The sequence below is a fragment of the Alosa sapidissima genome, chromosome 13 (genome assembly GCF_018492685.1).
Source record: "Alosa sapidissima isolate fAloSap1 chromosome 13, fAloSap1.pri, whole genome shotgun sequence".
Taxonomy (NCBI): Eukaryota; Metazoa; Chordata; class Actinopteri; order Clupeiformes; family Clupeidae; genus Alosa; species Alosa sapidissima.
Window position 1 is genome coordinate 16,768,737 of NC_055969.1, and position 18,859 is coordinate 16,787,595.

At 45.6% G+C, this 18,859-nt stretch overlaps 1 protein-coding gene across 4 annotated transcripts; it reads left to right on the top strand.

Annotated features, from left to right (window-relative positions):
• The first annotated feature begins 2,733 nt into the window (after positions 1 to 2,733).
• On the top strand, positions 2,734 to 17,049 carry LOC121680150 (leucine zipper putative tumor suppressor 3). 4 transcript variants are annotated; one of them, XM_042059365.1, is made up of 6 exons: positions 2,734 to 2,968; positions 10,216 to 10,969; positions 12,669 to 13,256; positions 14,355 to 14,675; positions 15,451 to 15,681; positions 16,155 to 17,049. In XM_042059365.1, the coding sequence occupies exons 2-6, from the start codon at positions 10,307 to 10,309 to the stop codon at positions 16,980 to 16,982; spliced, it is 2,631 nt and encodes an 876-aa protein (XP_041915299.1). In that variant the 5' UTR covers positions 2,734 to 2,968; positions 10,216 to 10,306; the 3' UTR covers positions 16,983 to 17,049. The 4 variants fall into 4 exon arrangements, with proteins under 4 accessions (XP_041915299.1, XP_041915302.1, XP_041915301.1 ...); XM_042059368.1 differs by having other exon boundaries at positions 10,216 to 10,912; XM_042059367.1 differs by lacking the exon at positions 2,734 to 2,968 and adding an exon at positions 3,469 to 3,516.
• The last annotated feature ends 1,810 nt before the right edge of the window (positions 17,050 to 18,859 follow it).

Here is an 18,859-nt window from a genome sequence, read left to right on the forward strand (position 1 = left end):
ACAGAATTTAAACATGGTTTAAACATCAGCAAGAATCTTTATGAAAGTACTGTTTCATTGTCTGACAAAGGGGATATACTCAGACTGACGGGAAGCTCCTGGTTAATGAGGTGTGGTTGGTAGGACTGACTAACGCACAGGACTTTTTAGTTTGTTGGGAACAGGTTGGAAAATACTGTATGTTATTAATGTTGAAACAGATTCCCAAGCACTAATGTAGGCCAAATAAAGAGTATGTAGACTTTCCAGTTTGTTAAATTTGTCATAATATTGGAACAGGTCCCCAATCATGGATGTAAGACAGGTTCATTAAACAGCTTGTGTAGAATTACAGAAATACATTTCCTTCTGATGTTTCAGCCAGTTTCTGCCTTTGACTAGTCAGGTGCAGAGAGAACCTCATACCCAGGGACTGGGCTTTGAGGATATCAGTCAACCACATGGGGTCCAGATGATGGAGTGAACGAAGCAGAGAGAAGGATGACAGACACAAATGTTTGTTTTTGTTGATCCCTGGATCTCCAGTTTGACTGAGCTAAGTCAGGTTGTGCATATTGTGGCTCTTATGAAATCCCTGTGAAATTATTGATCCTTGATGCACTGATTATGCATCCACACTGGCTACTCCCCTTCAGTGATCAGTGGTTTGAAGTAACCCTATAGGACATAACTGAGGATGATCTTTTAGAAATGTCATTGGACTTTGCATTGCACATGAGAATCAACCACTTAGTATTTTGGGAGATACAATAGGATTTTTGGAATAGGATTCTGCTGGATAAACCTGTTGGAGTGACCTTTTGACCTCAGACTCTCTGGCAACGTCTACGTTTGATAACTAGATAGATAGATAGATAGATACTTTATTGATCCCCAGGGGAAATTCAAGGTCTCAGCAGCATACAGACAACACATACACATTCTTTAACAGCAGAAAAAGTAATTAAAGTATATAATATAAAAACACAACTAAGCAATAAAGGACAGTAGAAGATAAAGAATATAGTAAATATAATAAAATACAAATTATACTAACTAACACTGAATCTAAATCAATTCTAAAAACAGTATCCACATAGTGGTGATTAATCAATCAGAGGCGCTTGCAATGACTGAGGCAGGGACTGAGCCTGTGATTCTCTGTGCATAGTAAGGTAAGGTAAGGTGCTCAGTGTGAATGAGTGTCATGATGATAGTGCAATGGTGATAGTGGTCATGGTGATAGTGCAAATGAGTAAGACCAACAGTGCAACAATGCAGAAAAAGTCTATATATCTATATATTTAACTATTTTAAGAAAAGGTATAAGTGTGGCCACAGTTCAGCTGTGGCATGGAGGGAGGGGTTATGCGTATGTGCTAATGTGCTAATATAGCACGCAAACAGTGAGGCAGAAAGACCGTGGTAAAAGTGGCTAGTGGACAGACACTATCCAAACATGGAGGGGGTGAAGAGGCAGACAGACTATGCAGATAAGTCTATCTCTCCTCTTCCCTTAAGTGAAGCATTGAACAGTTCAATGGCCCTGGGGACAAATGACTTTCTCAGTCTGTCTGTTGTGCAAGGCAGTGAGCGAAGTCTCCAGCTGATCAGGCTCTTCTGCTTAACAATAGTGCTGTGGAGTGGGTGACACTCATTGTCCAAGACGTTGATCAGTTTGTTCAGGGTCCTTTTGTCAGATAGTGAAGTGATGCACTCCAGTTCAGCTCCCACTACAGAGCCAGCTTTCCTTACCAGCCTGTCAATTCGCCCCGCATCCATCCTCCTTGTGCTTCCTCCCCAGCATACTACTGCATAGAAGAGGACGCTGGCAACAACAGACTGGTAGAACATCCTGACTTTCAGCCATCGTAGATCAGCAAGCAAGCTATACTCTCAGCATGTGATCATCAACTGTGCTTATTTTGTCTTCCCCTTCCCCTCTATCGTGACATATTTTGGTAAAGAGTATCACCGAAGTCTTGTAGGCCTTGATGGACTTTGTTTGGTTACTCCATGCAAGGACAAGCAATCTCTGTGAAGACCAGAAGGATTTCTCAGTCTTGGTTAGAATTTTGTTTATGATCTGACGAGGTTGATTGGGATTGGAGTTTCAGGATGTCCGCCTTGAGTAGTAGCCACTTCAGTTACAGGCCGGAGCGTGGGTGTCACCCTACAGGCCTTACCCAGATCTACTGAAGGCATCAGCAGACTGCAGAAGTGAAGGCATTTCAGTTTCGAACGTACATGAGCCTAGGGGGTCGGTGCACACAGATGTGACTCATCCTTCCTAAATGCAGATACACTTTATTTGCCTTCCTGTATAAATTATATATTTGTTCAGAGTATATTGGTAATGCCACACAGTTTTGCCTGATCAGGAAGTGCTGTTAGAGAAATTCCACATTTCTGAGAATAGGAAACATAGTGCTCATGTTCCTTTAGAGTGTGGCAAGGTTCTGCTTACATGGAATCAGTTGGACTTTGAAGGAGGGAGCATCATCACAATGTGTGTAAACATTATGAAAGCACATGATAGGCCCTTGCCTATGGATCCAGGGAAGGTGATAGGGTCTGATCAGATGTATTGATTGTCAGGAACGTACAAACGTTTCCCAGTGAGTACTGAAATCCCTGAGTGTTCTGTGTCCAGAGGAGAGAAGGGGGCGGTTCCCTCGTCTTCCACAAGAGGCGGGGCGGAGGTGGGTGTGTGTGTGTGCGTGTGTGAGTGTGTGTGTGTGCGAGAGAGAGAGAGAGAGAGAGAGAGTGTGTGTGTGTGTATGTGTGTGTGTGACACAGCTGATGCACGCAGCCCTTTCAAGCTACCTCCATCACCCCCCATCTCCGCTCCGGGCGACAGCAGCGGCAGCGGTTCTTCAGACCAGCCCTGCGACCCACGCACTACCACACCGGACATTGTACAGGAAGCGATCGGACCAGCGGTCGCGGAAAGTCAGCCAGTCAGATCCGCACGGCGCTGCTGCTGATAGTAAGTGCGGAGCTGCTATACGGGAGTAAAGGTGGCGAGAGAATGAAAACAGGTGTAGATGTGTGTCGTGTGCTGCACTGGATGCAAAAGGGGGCTTTGGTTATGGTAGAGCTCTGTGCTCGACTAAAACCAAACCCTCTCGCATCCTAGTGCACCACAGAGCGTACATACACCTGTATTTTTTTTTTTTTTAATTCTTACCACCTTTCCTAACGTCCATTGTCATACCACTGCTATGACCATTTTGTCATGCTTCAATATCCCAGGCAGAGTGTATAGGCTATCTGAAGAGAGGCTTCGCTGTAAAGATTACGGCAGTGAAAGAGATGATGCCGCGTTTGATAACATTGCTCATTGGGGTGAAAGTAGAGACGGCGTAAGGATGGAGATACAGCGCGGTGCGTAAAAATGATGCTCGCTTTTTTTTCTATCCCCCTTCTCGCATCTAGATGGTTTTCCGTGACCTACACACGCGTTATGTAATGCGTTAACGATGCGAGCGACAGTGGAAAAGGGGGCGAATGGGCTCGTCTTCCTCACCTTTAGCGGTATGTGCAGCAGAGCCATGCCGATGTGAGAGACCCGAAATATTGTCTATTGTGCCCGGGTTGTACTGCGCCGCTGACGGACATCCCTGAGCTTTTCTCTTCATGCACAGACCGCACATCACAACTGATATACTGCTAGGGTGTACCGTTTTCTCAGTATCTTGTGCGGGGTGTTTATTAATTTCAAGACATGATCATTTGTTTTGATTCTTTCTCAGCATATTTCGTCAGCCTACATGGATTTCATAGCTGCTTGGTTTGTAGGTTACAGTGACTGATTCTACTCGCATCTGGATCAGAATAGGACGTGCGATGCTCGGTGAAGAGGAAATTGGGATATTTTTGCCTTACAAGTTGAGTGACCGGGCAGCTGTGCATGTGATGTCATTGGCAGAGTTTTGGCTCTCGGGGAGGCCTTGGTCCAGCTGTTGGTCGCTGGAGAGTGAGGTCCTTTGAGCCCAGGCCTTCCCATCTCAAAGCAAGCCAATCCATATAGAGCCCGCATATAGGGCCATCATTGCTATGCCAGAGCTTTGTTTTACATAGCATCTCTCTTCCTATCTCTCTCTCATTCGATTTCTACAACACCTAACTGTGCGCAAATTAGACCTCTTTGCGCATCATAAATATGTGATAAATTGACGTGATGTGATGATTGCCTACTTTGCTTTGTGTTGATATGTGCTCGTATGTTAATGTGTGTATAGAGAGAGAGAATTAGAAGGCACTCCAAAACTTGTGACTGGGGGATCAAGGTGTTGTTGTTGTTGTTGTAGTGCATGACATTTTTGTTGACAGTGATATCGGTGTATTAATCTGCAAGAACAATGAAGCGCGTTGGACGAATGAAGTGCAAGGCCAAGAATGTATCCATTGTGTGTGAGTATATGTACGGTTATAGAGATAGTGAGCGAGAGAAGAGAGGGCGCGCACGGGCGCCTGCCTGTGTGCGCGCTGTATGAAGCATGGGAACGATGATGTAATGCCAGTGAGTGAGTGACTATGGCAGCGAGGGGAGTGTAGGCACGTGCCGGAGCGCTCGCCAACACACCAACAGCGACACCTGCTGGATGCGGGGCAAAATGGTAGCTCCAAGCTTCTGCTGTTGCTGCAGAATCTACATGGTTTGGAGGTTCCCTCTTATGATGTGAACTGACTGGCCAATGTCGTTATGGTTCACATATAAAACCATAAAATGGATATCATTCTCTTTTAAGCACCAGGGTTACTCAAAAACGGATGGTGTCTATAATTCTTACTAGTACAAATCAAATATTAATGTTTTGAACAGATATGTGGAACAGGCTAATAAAGTCTAATATATCTCAACTTCATGTCTGTTCAGACATGATTTAAGGCCAGAAATCACAACCTTAGGTAGTTTTTATGACATCTCACTCAGGTAACGACTTGTAACATCTGGCTAAAATTGCAGATGTCACAGTAGGACATGGAATGTCTTCATTTAGGCCGTGCAGTCTCTCGACAGTAGCAACATGCTGTTTCAGTATGACATTATGTTAAGCAGTTCAGCATTGTGTGGAATCCCATTCTTTCTTACCTAAGTTAATATTCAACACGATACCACACACATTAAATGTGTACTATAAAAACTAGAGTTTTATTGTTTTGTTCCAGTCAACTGAACGAGGGACAGTGTTGCTGACTTGTCTAACCAGCTTAGTTCGAGTACAATGATCCCAAATCAGTGCATGAAGTAACCATTAATCAAGGGTGTGGCCCAGTCACAGATAACATTCAGTCAAATCAGCTGGCGCACAAACCGCACACCACAGTATTTCTCTATAGCACAATTCTTCCGGACATTGAAGAGAAAACCTAGTATATGTAAGTAAGTTTAGATTTTTAGCTGGTTGTACTTAAATGGGGGTCTTTTCTATCTTCCGTTGGGTAAATTGTGATGCTCACAGAGGAAAACAGTCAAAACGTTCTGTCTTGAAGTTCATTGTCAGGGTTCATTGTCAGGTCATCGACAGTTTAGAACAGAAAATGGGTCAGACAGACAATATGTGGAGTTATTGCTTGAGAACAGGCTGTTCTTATGACGACTGGGGAGACTTGGGTTTCGTCTCCACCATCTTCTTGGTGATGCTGGTTTTTATGTTGTCAGGTCTCAGTACCACCGTGTACAAAGCTGTTGTCGGGACAACACCAATACCACTCCCTGTCTTTCTCTTTCTCTCTCTCATTCACTCTAGCACACACACACACACACACACACACACACACACACACACACACACACACACACATTTGAACCATTATGCTTATCCTCTGTGGAGTTGTGTACATTTGTTCTGAGTATGTCTCAATTAATGACCTCTATCATTCAAAGTGAAACCCCATGCTTGGTGTGTGCGTGTATGTGTGCATGTGTGTGTGTGTGTGTGTGTGTGTGTGTGTGTGTGTGTGTGTGTGTGTGTGTGTGTGTGTGTGTGTGTGTGTGATTAACATGGTAAGGAGTCAAGGTGAGAGGACAACAGGTAGACTGAAGACAGGATTAGATAACCTGCAGCGTAAAAGCCTCTGATCTTATCGTGACAACGCGAGGGACACTCGAGAGGCCACATTTGCACATTTGCGACATTTGCCACCAGAGTAAGATTTCTCTTACTAGTCTATATATCTGTTCTCATTTGCCACCAGAGTAAGATTTCTCTTACTAGTCTATATATCTGTTCTCATTTGCCACCAGAGTAAGATTTCTCGGTAACACTTTATTTTAATGTGTCGCTGTTACAGTGTAGCTACCTAATTAGGTACAGTGGTACAACCTGTGTAACAACATGTACTATCAGGTACTATCATTGTACTTGCATTATGTATTTGTGGGTACCTACATATAGTTATTACATTGTAATACTGAGTGCTTTTACAAAACTTTGCCAATTTGCCTAAATTTTCATCAGAGGCAAAGAGCTGACCTGAGACCTGCTGGATGGGGATCTGGTCATGATAGATTTGATATACAAAGCATTCTTAGCTCCAGTCAAGGCCTCATTGTCTTCAGTACATGTAACAGCTGTGCTGCTACAACCTTGTTACTCTTTGATACAGTGGAATAAACCTATTAAGTGTACCAGTTAATTACTTACATGTACATATGACATGTATGTTATGTCTTCGATGTCTTGGAACAGGTCTACTAATTCACTACATAGTACATATATCAACTGTGTTGGTACACACTTATTGCTCTTTGATACAGTGGCATAAACCCATTAAAATTAAGTGTACCAAGTACTTACAATTACATATTACATGTATGTTGTGTCATTGGTGTCTTGGAACATGTCTGCCATTACCCTACATACTGTAGTACATGTATCAACTGTGTTGGTACACATTTATTACTCTTTTGATACAGTGGAATAAACCCATTAAAATAAAGTGTACCAGTTAAGTACTTACATCTACATATATACATCCTGTCAATGATGTTATGCATCCTGTAATTGATGTGTTGAAACGTGTCTGCTGTTACACCACACAGTACATGTGAATTAGTAGACCTGTTCCAAGACAAGACCTGTTCCAGTTTATTCCAGTGTATCAAAGAGTAACAAGGTTGTAGCAGCACAGCTAGTACATGTACACTGAAGACAATGAGGCCTTGACTGGAGCTAAGCATGCTTTGTATATCAAATCTATCATGACCCGATTTACCCCATCCAGCAGGTCTCAGGTCAGCTCTTTGCCTCTGATGGAAATTTAGGCAAATTGGCAAAGTTTTGTAAAAGCACTCAGTATTACAATGTAACAACTATATGTAGGTACCCACAAATACATTATGCAAGTACAATGATAGTACCTGATAGTACATGTTGTTACACAGGTTGTACCACTGTACCTAATTAGGTAAGTACACTGTAACAGCGACACATGAAAATAAAGTGTTACCGATTTCTCTTACTAGTCTATATATATCTGTTGTCATTAGTGAGGGACTAGTGAGGGATGGAGGGAGGTTTTTGCCAAGTTACCAAATCAGTGTTTGATTTTCATGTTATTGCTTTCCATTAAATTGCCATTTTGTCATGTGTTTCTTGTCACTGATGTTTGTTGAGAAATTAAGATATAATGAACAATGGCTTTATTTATTATCTTTTTTCAACAGTTTCAGAATTTGATGATATAATAATAATATAAGATGATATTAAGCATAGCATACATTCCTTCCATACATTGTATAAAAAGGCTAATGTTAAGCCAGTAAACATTAGGTAGGTAAATTAATTTCCACAATAACAACTACAGGCTCAGCTCTTGTCAGTGACATGACATTGACATCAATATACAGTATTTCATAATTGTACAATATTAATTTTATCTGACGTCAGATACTGTACGCCGGGTATCAATAGTGTCAAAGTCTCAGATGAGGGCTAGCTTCCTGGAACTCTATGGTAATGAGAAGAAAAAAAACATAGATGCCAGGAACAAAGCATGGTGTCATATTGCTGAGCAACATAATAGCCGAGTCTACCTGAAACACTGACACAAGTTGAGACATCAGAAACTATTTACAATACTATTATGTTTAAAATTATTTGTTGTTTTGATTACTTCAGTGTTTGTATATCTTATACATTCATTTAGGACAACAACAACATTGCATACAGTTAGAATGTACACCGTGAATGTTGTGGTTGCTGCAGTATTTTCAGGATGCATACTATTCATTCTGCACATACACTTACTCTTACTACTCTTATAATGTTACTGTTTTTTTTTATATATTTCTATTACAGCATATTTTATATTTCTTACTGACCTTTCTGTTTTTAATATTTATATGTTAAGTGAGTGTTGTACTTTGAGAGCAAAGATTAACCGGAGTCAAATTCCACAATTTACACAAACCTGGCCAATAAAGCTGATTCTGATTCTATGGAGAGTAGTAGTGCATTCTGGGAATTGATAGCACACATGGAAAAGAGTGGTGGGTGGGGTGGTGGGGGGTGCATCTTCCTCCAGGTTTAGGATGACCTCATGCTTGGTGTCCGTGTCAAGAAGGGTGTGTGTGTGTGTGTGTGTGTATGGGGAGGGGGGTGTCTTGGGACTTGAGAATGCTTTTGAGTCGGTGTCATGTTTCGCGCACCACAGGCGGTTGCAGACTGCAGCACTAATTGCCTGTGTGTGTTCTAGGCATCCATGTTGACACACGTTAACATATTGACGTGACATTGAACTGTTTAAAATGTGATATAGAAAGTCCTCTGTCTGACAAGCGTAAAGACCAGTGGCAGGGTGGTGCTGCCAACGCATCTCTGATTTCTGAGGCACATCTACGAAGTCAAGAGGTCATGTTTTACATGGGTTTGTGACTGGGGAATTACCACATAGTTTTTATGAGTTAGTTTGTTTGAATTCCTCTGAATTACAATCACAGTATCTTGTAATTCTAAGGGACTCCATAGCTAGAGATAGACTCAATACTTAGATGATAGATCACAGGTAAACTTGTGGAAACTGAAAGGACAAAGGACAAATCCTGTTTAATATTCTAACTGTACACGTTAATAATCAATTCCCACATGTCACATGGTAAAACGAATGTGACACAAAGGGAATCAGGCAAATCAAATTTAGAGGTGGGAATTATTTTGAAAAATAAATGTGGTATCAATTGAACTAAGAAAAGAACTGTGTCTGTTACTCATCAAAATGCTGTGCAGAAGCAATTAAAGAGGATGCATTCAAAAGTAGCATATATGATATAAATAAACTATCTGTGTCTGCACAAAAACCAAAGCAGCTGATGGTGAATTATGTGATGCGTATGTGATGCGTTGAAACAACTTCGATTTTTCTCTTTGGCTATAAAAACCTTTTGTTTTTGTCAGTGGTCCTTTTTCTGGTTGGTTAAAAAAACATTTGTCTTTAGCTCTACTGTACAGCCAATCCCTCTTCTTTCAGCCAGCCACTTTCCATCCGATCAGACTAGATAGGGACTAGGACGAGGAACTAGAACAAGAAACTAGTCTCTATTCCCCTGGCAGGCCTCTTGTCTACACATCACTGCTCTGTGTCTCTGATCTTCGCTAACCCATGTCATGTTTGTTATTGTTTGGATTGAGATGAATGTTGAACACAAGTCAAGTTGAACATAACTAATCTCCTGAAGCACTCAATCAAGGTTTAATTTGCTGCCACAATCACAAGGCTGATTCTCTAAGGTCACAGTGATGTTTGTTTATGAAATGCAGCATGTCCTGTTAAAAAACATCAAGTTTAACAATGAAATTCCATCATGTCCTTTTCTCTCTCCCTCTGCTCTGTGTTCTCTCTCTCCCTTCTCTTATCCACACCTCTTCTTCTCTCTCCATTCACACCTCGCTTCCACTCCTTCTTTCACTCTGACTATTTTTGTCTATGTGTGGCTCTCTCTCACTCTCTTCCTTTTACTCCTTCCTTCCTCCTCTCTCTTTATCCTCTATCCCTCTCTTTTCCCCTCTTTCCCCTTTCCTTCTCTCCCTCTTCTACCTCCTCTTCATCTTTCCATTCTCTCTCTCTCTCTCTCCCCCTCTTCTTCCCTCTCTCACTCTTTTCCTCTTTCTCCTTCCCTTCTCTCCTCTTTCTTCTTCCTCCTTTCCCCCCTCTCTCCCTCTTTCTCTCCCTCATCTCTCCATCCCTCTTTCTCTCTCTCCCTCTCTCTCTCCCTCTCTCTCTCCGTAGTGTGCGTGTCTGCTACTCGGCGTGGTGACTCCACCCCCCAGCTCCTGTGCGGCGTGTGGGCAGCAGAGTGAGGGGCGTCGCCCCGCCCGGCATGGGCAGTGCTGGCAGCGGGGTAGCCAATCACCAGTCACCGACGTTCGCCATGCGCAGCGTGGGCACCCGCACCAGCACCGTCAGCGCCAACGCGGGCCCCTCGGGCAGCGGCCTGACACGCGGCCCCTCCCTGCCCCCTGCCGCCAACACCTCCACGCGCCGTCGCCTCGGCGACCGCAGCTACAGCGCCGAGCGACACCCCCACCCACCCAACATCTTGTTGGGCCCCGCCAAGACCGGAGGGCCGTCGGGTGACGAACGTGGCTACGGCAACACAGAGGGCTCATATTACGCCGGAGGCACGGAACAGCCACCACCGCAACCGGATGGCACCGAGCGCTCAACCGCACACACCAACGCCAACCGCCATCTGACCAATGGGGAGCGGATGGTGGCCAACGCCGCCTTCCTGAACGGAGGAGGAGGGGGTGGACGCCGTGGCGACGGGGGCCATTACGGGGAGCGTGGGCGGACGTCCGAGGCCGTGTCGGGCCCGGCCACGACAGGGGTGGACATCTGCGGCAACAGCGTGGTGCTCAACAATGACAAGAACAGCAGCATTCAGCAGATGACCGCGCACTACAAGGAGAACCCCACAGCCAAGGTGGACAACCACAACAACCCCCCCAACATCTTGCCTGTCTCTGGGAAACTGGAGCAGGTGAGGTGGATGGAGGGGTCAGATATGTGTGTGTGTGTGTGTGTGTGTGTGTGTGTGTGTGTGTGGTGGTGGTGGGGGGGGGGGGGGGTTTGGGTCAGGGGATGCTTGGTGAAAGGGGTTGATTCAGATATTTATAGTCAGTATGAGCCCTAATTTGTATACTGTATGAGCCCTAATTTAAATGGTGGGGGAAGTGCACCACAAGTCTATCCACATGCAAAGTTCTTGTCCATGAACAATAGCTATCATGTGCATAGCTATCAGCTAGCATGTTGGCTTACTCATCAGTGTTTGCCATGTCTTGCCCATGGTGTTAAATTAACACATTGATTTTACCTAGTGATGAAATTAGCTTAAATTAGACTTTGCCCATAATTCATTTCAAATTAGGGCCTTATGTGTGTGAATGTTAGTATGTTCTGTGTGATGTGTAGAATTAGCCTGGCACCACCCACCTAGATCTTCTTCCAGGGAGATCTAGTCTGGAACACCATAGTTCATAACCGTTTCCTTCAGACAAGAAAAATGTCAGGCCAACCAGCGACGAGAGGGGAAGACGAAACCGAAACTTATTGTGATAAACAGAAGCAGCAACACCTGCAAACATCAAAAAATGCATTTGGAAAAATGCAGAAATTTATGTACAGCAAAGGTAGACCCACATACATTGTTTCTTGACTGTTGATGCTGTTTATTGTCAATTTGTAAAGTTTAGGCGAAGTAGGAAGTAACATTAGGAATCTCTGATCTCTGGTAAGGCTGGACCAATGATTTCAAAGTTAGTGCCCGTCGAGATGCAATGCTGGAAACGTTTCCCAATCGAGAGTCACCAGACTCTATTCACTTTGTGAATGAGTTTGGATTTTTCCAGGCTAGTATAGACTAGCAGGTGTAGTGGATGTTGGTGGAAGGTGTGGTGTTTAGGTTAGTAGGTGTGGGTGGTATGATTGTAAGTTTAGTGTGGTCGGCTACAGAATGATAGTAGTTGTGTAGGGTGCTGTATAGGTTAGTATTGGCTATTTTTTCTGCTGTTAGTGAAGGTGTGTGTGATGTCTGTATGCTACTGAGACCTTGAATTTCCCCTTGGGGATCAATAAAGTATCTATCTATTTGTAGTATGGTAAGTGGGTGTGATATGACTATGGGATTGCATTAGGTGTGGTGTGTAGGTTAATAGGTGTTAATGTGGCTGTAGTATGGTAGTAGGTGTGGTATGTAGGTTAGTGGGTGTGATATGGCTTTGTAGTTTGTTCATAGTAAGTAAATTGTATTAGTGTTAGTTAGTTAGTACAGTGTGTAGATTAGTAGCTGTAGTGTGCTTCGTCTTACTCTGCAGCAGACCAGCTGGAAGATGTTAATCCAGGGTGGCTCAGGAGCTGTGGCACAATGTCTTCTATTCCAATTCCATTCTTAAGATAAGTAAGATGTTGTAAGAAGTAAGATGATCTGTTAGACCAACTGGTTAATAGGTATGATGGGTGGTCATTATCTCTGGGAACAGCAGTTTGATAAAACAAACAATTTGGCAAAACAAAACCTTTATCGATCCCCTGATGAAACAGAAACATTGAAATATCTAGCTTATAGAACAGGAATTGCCAGAATAATAGAGTTTAGAACAGTGCTGCATATTGTCTGGCATAGGATGTTGTTCATGCATTCCACATGTCTTGTGTTTTATATTTTTTTTGTTCCACAGAATAACGATGGCCTGGTGCGTCCCTCAGCTTTCAAACCAGTAGTGCCCAAGAGTTTTCACTCAATGCAGAACTTGGTGTCGCCGCCCCAGAAGGGACCAGGCGGGGGGAGAGGTGGAGGCAGTGGTGGAGGAGGAGGAGGAGGAGGAGGAGGTGGGGGTCACCCCACTTCCGGAAACCACAGGGATCGCGACAGCCCTGGCGTGGGGGGCGGCGGGGGCTCCCGTGGGGGTGGGCAGGGGGTGGTGGGTGGCGGTATGTCCGACTCGGGTAGGAACTCTCTGACCAGCCTGCCCACATACACAAGCTCGGGGGGCTACGCGCCACCGCCGCCAGTGCTGGGACCCCTCAGCGCGTCCACAAGCCACATCAACCGGCTGGCCGAGAAGCTGGAGCGGCCGGGTGGTGGCAGCGGCTACCAGAACGGCCTGAGCACTTCCGACAGTGGCCGCTCGTCCTCGGGCAAAAGCTCGTCGTCGTACCAGCGCCTCAGTCACCTGAGTGACGCCCCCGCACCCTTGCGCCCATCGCCCTCCTCCGATGACATCATACAGGATCTGGAGGACCGGCTGTGGGAGAGAGAGCAGGAGGTTGGTAGTTGTGTTTGTGTGTGTGTGTGTGTTTGTGTGTGTGTGTGTGTTTATGTGTGTGTGTGTGTGTGTGTGTGTGTGTGTGTGTGTGTGTATGTGTGTGTGTGTGTGTGTGTGTCTGGGCATTTGTGTATGTGAATGTGAAGACAAGGATGTGGAATTCACAATTCAGCCTTCAATTTTACATTTATCAAAAATAAAATCTCCATGGGAGACCTATTCTGTCTGTTTTAGGACAAGAAAGAGAATATATGATTATTACAGTAACTTTCTTGCAACTACAGTAGCTTTCTTAAACCACCTAGGAGTTTTTGCGATGGCTACATTTCTGAAAATGTTCTGGGCAGAGCCCTAAGCTAAGTGTTTCAGACTTACATATAGACAAACATATTAGATATGTAGATCTTATATAACCTATAACGAAGTGTATCTTATAAAACCTATAAGTGTAACTTCACTTAAGAGGTCATTTCCCAAAGCCCCCGATCCCTCTATCAGTGAGCCTGGGTGCTGATTCCTTTTAGACAGTTAGACAGTTAGAAAACTGGTTGGGTGAGTTGTGTGGGAACCAGATCCAGAGAGTCCGATTACCAAACCGCCTTTCTGAAAAGAGTGAAAGACTCCCACCCCTCCTGCTCAGAGACCACTGAGTGAGCCCTTCTCCTCTTCTCCTCCTCTTCTCTACTCGCCTCCTCCTCTCTTTTATTCTCCCTCACTTTTCCCCCCTCTATTTCTCTGCTCTCCCAAACTCCACGATTCTAATCCCTTCATTCTCAATGTTATCCTTTTCTTCTTTTCTTTCACTCTCATCTCTCACTCTTTCACTCTTCTATCTCTACATCTTTCTTTCACTCTTCTATCTCTACATCTTTCTTTCACTCTCATCTCTGCTGCTTACATTCCATCTCCCCATCTCTGTTCTCTCCTGAACTCTGTATTTCATCTTCTTTCCCCCTTCTTCCATTCCTACACCTCTCTTCCTCTTTTCCCTCCTGCCCTTGTTTCCCTTGCTTTTTTCATCTTTCCACCTCTCCATCTGTCATCCCTCGCTTCTTTATTCCTAACCCCTCCCTCTCTCCACCCCCCCCCTCTCTCCAGGTGCTCCACATGCGGCGTAACCTGGACCAGAGTGAGGCGGCCATCGCGCAGGTCTTCGAGGAGAAGCAGCGGGTGTGGGAGCGCGAGATGGAGGACCTGCGTCAGAACTACGCGGCGCGGCTGCAGCAGGTGACGCGGCGTGCCCAGCGCTCCCAGCACGCGCTCCAGGCCCAGATCACGCGCCTCACGCAGGACAAGCGCCGGCTGCAGGAGGAGATCGCCGCCCTGCTGGCCCAGCGCGACGAGCTTGAGCGCAAGTGCCTGGACTACCGCAAAGAGCAGGCCGACATCCTGCCACAGCTGGAGGAGACAAAGTGGGAGGTGAGACAACAACAACAACAACAACAACAACACATTACATTTCTATAGCGCTTTTCACAACACTCAAAGTGCTTCACATTTGAGGGGGAATCTCACTAGCCACCACCAATGTGTAGCACCCACCTGGGCTTGAGTCCTCAGGGGTCAGTGGCATCGCAGCCCACCAGCCACAGTCTAACCATAATTCAATGTGCCAATAGACTAGTGCAATGAACCTTGTGCACGGAAGGCTCGCCAGCTCATTTTTTTCCGGTGGAGCCAGGTGTGTTGTAGCCACCGCTATTGTTAATGTAATTAATGTCTACACAGACCCGGTTGGGTGTTGCACCTAGTGAATCAGCACGTTACGATGTAGAAGGATTTATGGGTGTGTTAAAACTGTGTTTGTTAGGCAAACTCTATAAATGAGCTAGCTAAAGAGCCTTCCGTGCATAAGGTCCATTAAATGACCATAAATCCAATGTTTTTGTGTATAAAATGCATTGGAGTGTGCTTCACTCTGTGTAACTGTGTTGGGGAGCACATTTCTAAATGCATACCCAGTGCTATTACATGAAAATGTAAATAGTATTATTATAGTTTTTGCTTTATGTGTTGCTTTGAAGTTGAGATGTACCTTATTATAAATATATTACAATTATGCTATACCTTGCGTGTCATTTCAATGCCTATCTTAGGCAATATCTAAATTGTTCTCTCCTGTCGCTGAAAGTTGCCTGAGTTGAAGTGTTGAAATGTGGCTTTCCTATAAATATGTTGTGATACCTTTGCGTAGGTGTGCCAGAAAGCAGGCGAGATCTCCCTGCTGAAGCAGCAGCTCCGGGACAGCCAGGCGGAGGTGACGCAGCGGGCCGGGGAGATGGTGGCTCTGCGGGGCCAACTCAAGGAGCTCAACGCCCAGCTGAAAGAGCGCGAGGAGGCCATCCAGGGCCTGAAGGAGTCCTACACCAGCAAGAGCCTGGAGCTGGAGCGCTGCGAGGGGGAGCTGCAGAGGACGCTGGCGGAGGTGGGTGGACGCACGCGCAGGATAGGCTACACACACAAATCTTGTGCAAACACATGTACACACACACGCACACACACATGTACACACAGGCATATGTACACACACACACATATACACACGCACACACACACGCACACACACACACACACAGTATAAACATGCATCCATTTATACACCTACATATATACATGTATACAGATACAGCTTTAAGCATATAACCTACTGTAAACAAATGATAGCGTAGGTTTATGCCCACACAAGTAGTTGCCCATTCCTTTACACGTACTGTACATCTTATGCAAGCACTAACTCACTGACAAAGCTTCACACCATCTCAGAAGCATGCCCCTCTCCGCTTCTCTCACTCTTTTTTTCTTTTCCTGTATCCCACTCTCTCTCTCTCTCTCTCTCTCCTCCCTCCCTCTCTCTTCCTCCATCTGCTCCCTTTCTTTCTCCTCTTCCTCCTCTGGTAGGTGTCTCTGCTGAGGCATAAGCTGAGTCTGTTCGAGGCAGAGGTCCTGGGTCTGAAGCAGGCCCTGGGGGAGATGAACTCGTCTGCCCGCCACGTCGACTCCAGCGAACTCCTCCGGGGCGGTCTGCCCCCGTCCTCTTCCTCGTCTGCGTCCCGAACCCATAGAGACGCCCACCTGTCTCCGTCCACCTCGATGGAACCCCTGGGCATGAGTATGGGCATGGGTGGCACCATGGGTATGAGTGCGAGCTCGCTGCTGCCCCCTGCCTCCTCTTCCTCTTCCTCTTCGTCCCCGTCGGAGGCGTTGTTGAGCATGCAGAGCGACGAGGCAAAGGTGCAGCAGCAGCAGCAGCGCCAGGAGGCGATGGCGGCGGCCGCGGGGGATCTGCGTCGTCAGCTAGAGCGCCTGCAGGGCGAGCTCCGCCTGGAGCGTCAGCAGCGCGAGCGGCAGGCGCTCACCTTCGCCCAGGAGCGCCACACCTGGCAGGACGAGAAGGAGCGCGTGCTCAAGTACCAGGCCCAGCTGCAGCTCAGCTACGTGGAGATGCTGCAGAAGAACCAGGCACTGGAGGACCGCGTGGACCAGCTCAGCACCAAGCTCACCATCTCGCCCGCCTCGCCACCGCCGGCTTTGCCCCCGCCGCAGCCCATCCTCGCCCTGCCCCCCGCCGGACTGCCTGCTCTGCCTGCGCCCACTTCGCTCTCCTCGCTGCCCTCCCCGCCACCACCGCCGCCCGCCGATGAGAAGAACCTGCCCGCTCTTCACCAGTTGGCTCCCCCGTGGCCGGTGCCAACGCGCCTGGAGAGGATCGAGTCGACTGAGATCTAAAGATGGCTCTGGAGAGAGAGAGAGAGTGAGAAAGAGAGAGTGAGAAAGAGAGAGAGAGAGAGAGAGATAGAGAGAAAGAGAAGGAGAGAAAGAAAGGGAGGGAGGGAGAGAGATCAAAAGAGGGAGAGAAAGAGAGAGAGAGAGAGAGAGAGAGAGAGAGAGAGAGAAAGAGGTGGCGGAGAGAGAGACATGAGTACGATGCAAACGACCTGGGTCAAGCACCCTGCTGAAAGTATACAAATGACAACACGCTCTGTGTGTATATGTACATGTGGCATTTCCAGACGTGTCTCTGTGGTTCTATTTAACATCACAAAACACTCAATGGGATGCTCCCAGATGGAGAACATCTGGAGGGTTTTGTTGTCTTACATACTTCAACACATGTATTTGACACAGGTCAAGCACTGCTGGATATCTCAACGAACACTGCACCAATGTCAATAGAATTTGGTAGCTCTTCTCAAGACCATCACATCACAAGTTTGCAGGTGGAGTCCAGGGATGCACTGCCAAGATAGCTTGCAGGGAGAGTGTCGGACTACTCTGTGTCCTCTTGTTGGGTGGACAGTCAGTCTTCGCTGTGTTTGAAATGTGTGACCAGTCACAACAGATCAAAAAAAAAAAGTTTATTTTCTGCCTATAACCATACAAAAAATGTTTGTTTCTTACAGCTTATCCCTAAGCAGGTTTAGAAATTTGTGCCTACTGGTTATGGTTAAGAAATGGTATGATAAATGGATTGTGATGAATGTGTTTACTGATGACGCTTTCTGATGCAGGATTGAGGCCTTGGTGGGGAGATACTTGTCAGCATTTATAGCTGAGGGATCTGACCCAGAAAGTATGCTAGGCACTTAGTGCTTTATTCAATAGCTGACCCGGTTATCAGTAGGATCTACTGGCAGGGTATATGTGGATACTGATACAGAGAGAAGAGGATTTTGAGCTCCATACCTTGGGATTTTAAATTCACCCTTAGCTCTGACTGATGCTTGGGAAGAATGTTTATTGACACACACAAGCACTGTAGGGATTTTAATCCTCTGTGATTTGATCTGAAAAAAATGGCAGGTTGTTGTATGAATGTTCAGAAAATCCAAGGCATGGAACTCATCATCATAATGAGTAAGTTTGATTGAGGACCCACCTCTATAGAACTGATATGCTAACATTACAGGGGACCCTCTGACTGGAGGAATTATGGGATACTGTGCTCAAATGCACAAAGTACACACACTGCCCCTCCCTGTTCGGTGCTAGGACAACACACGTACACCACCACGTCTGGGTAAAAAGACCAAAACAAATAGAAAATTCTGTGTCAGTTTTGATGGTCCACATTCACCACTGGAAGGACAATAAGAAGAGTGACTACTTGTTAACAGGTAGTTCTGTGTGACAAATAAGCAAGACACACATCTCTGGTATGAGTACTACCAGGACAAAGGCACCATACAACTCCCTGCTCTGTCGGCGCAGTAGCGGAGGACGAACACCAGGGGGCGAATGCTCACAAAAAATGAATCCAAGGATGAAATTACTTGAAAGTGACTTTTGCATTTTCTTACTTCTTTATCGCTCTATTCTGTGTCGGAGACGCGAACGTAATCCAATCAAACTTGTCAACGCTGTTGATGCTTTGGTCTCTAGAATTATTTCTTTGAATGGAGAAAAAACAGATTGTGTTTGTGAATGATTGCATTAGCCTACATTTGGTCAATGAAGCCGTCAACTAAGGTTGCAGCTGAGCCAGACGCACTTACAAGGCTGTAGGGTGCCGTTTAGAGTGCTTCCTTAACAAAAGGGAGAATTTGCCTACGTTTGAGAAACAATATATGTCAATATATACTTTATCTACATATTATGATTTAGAA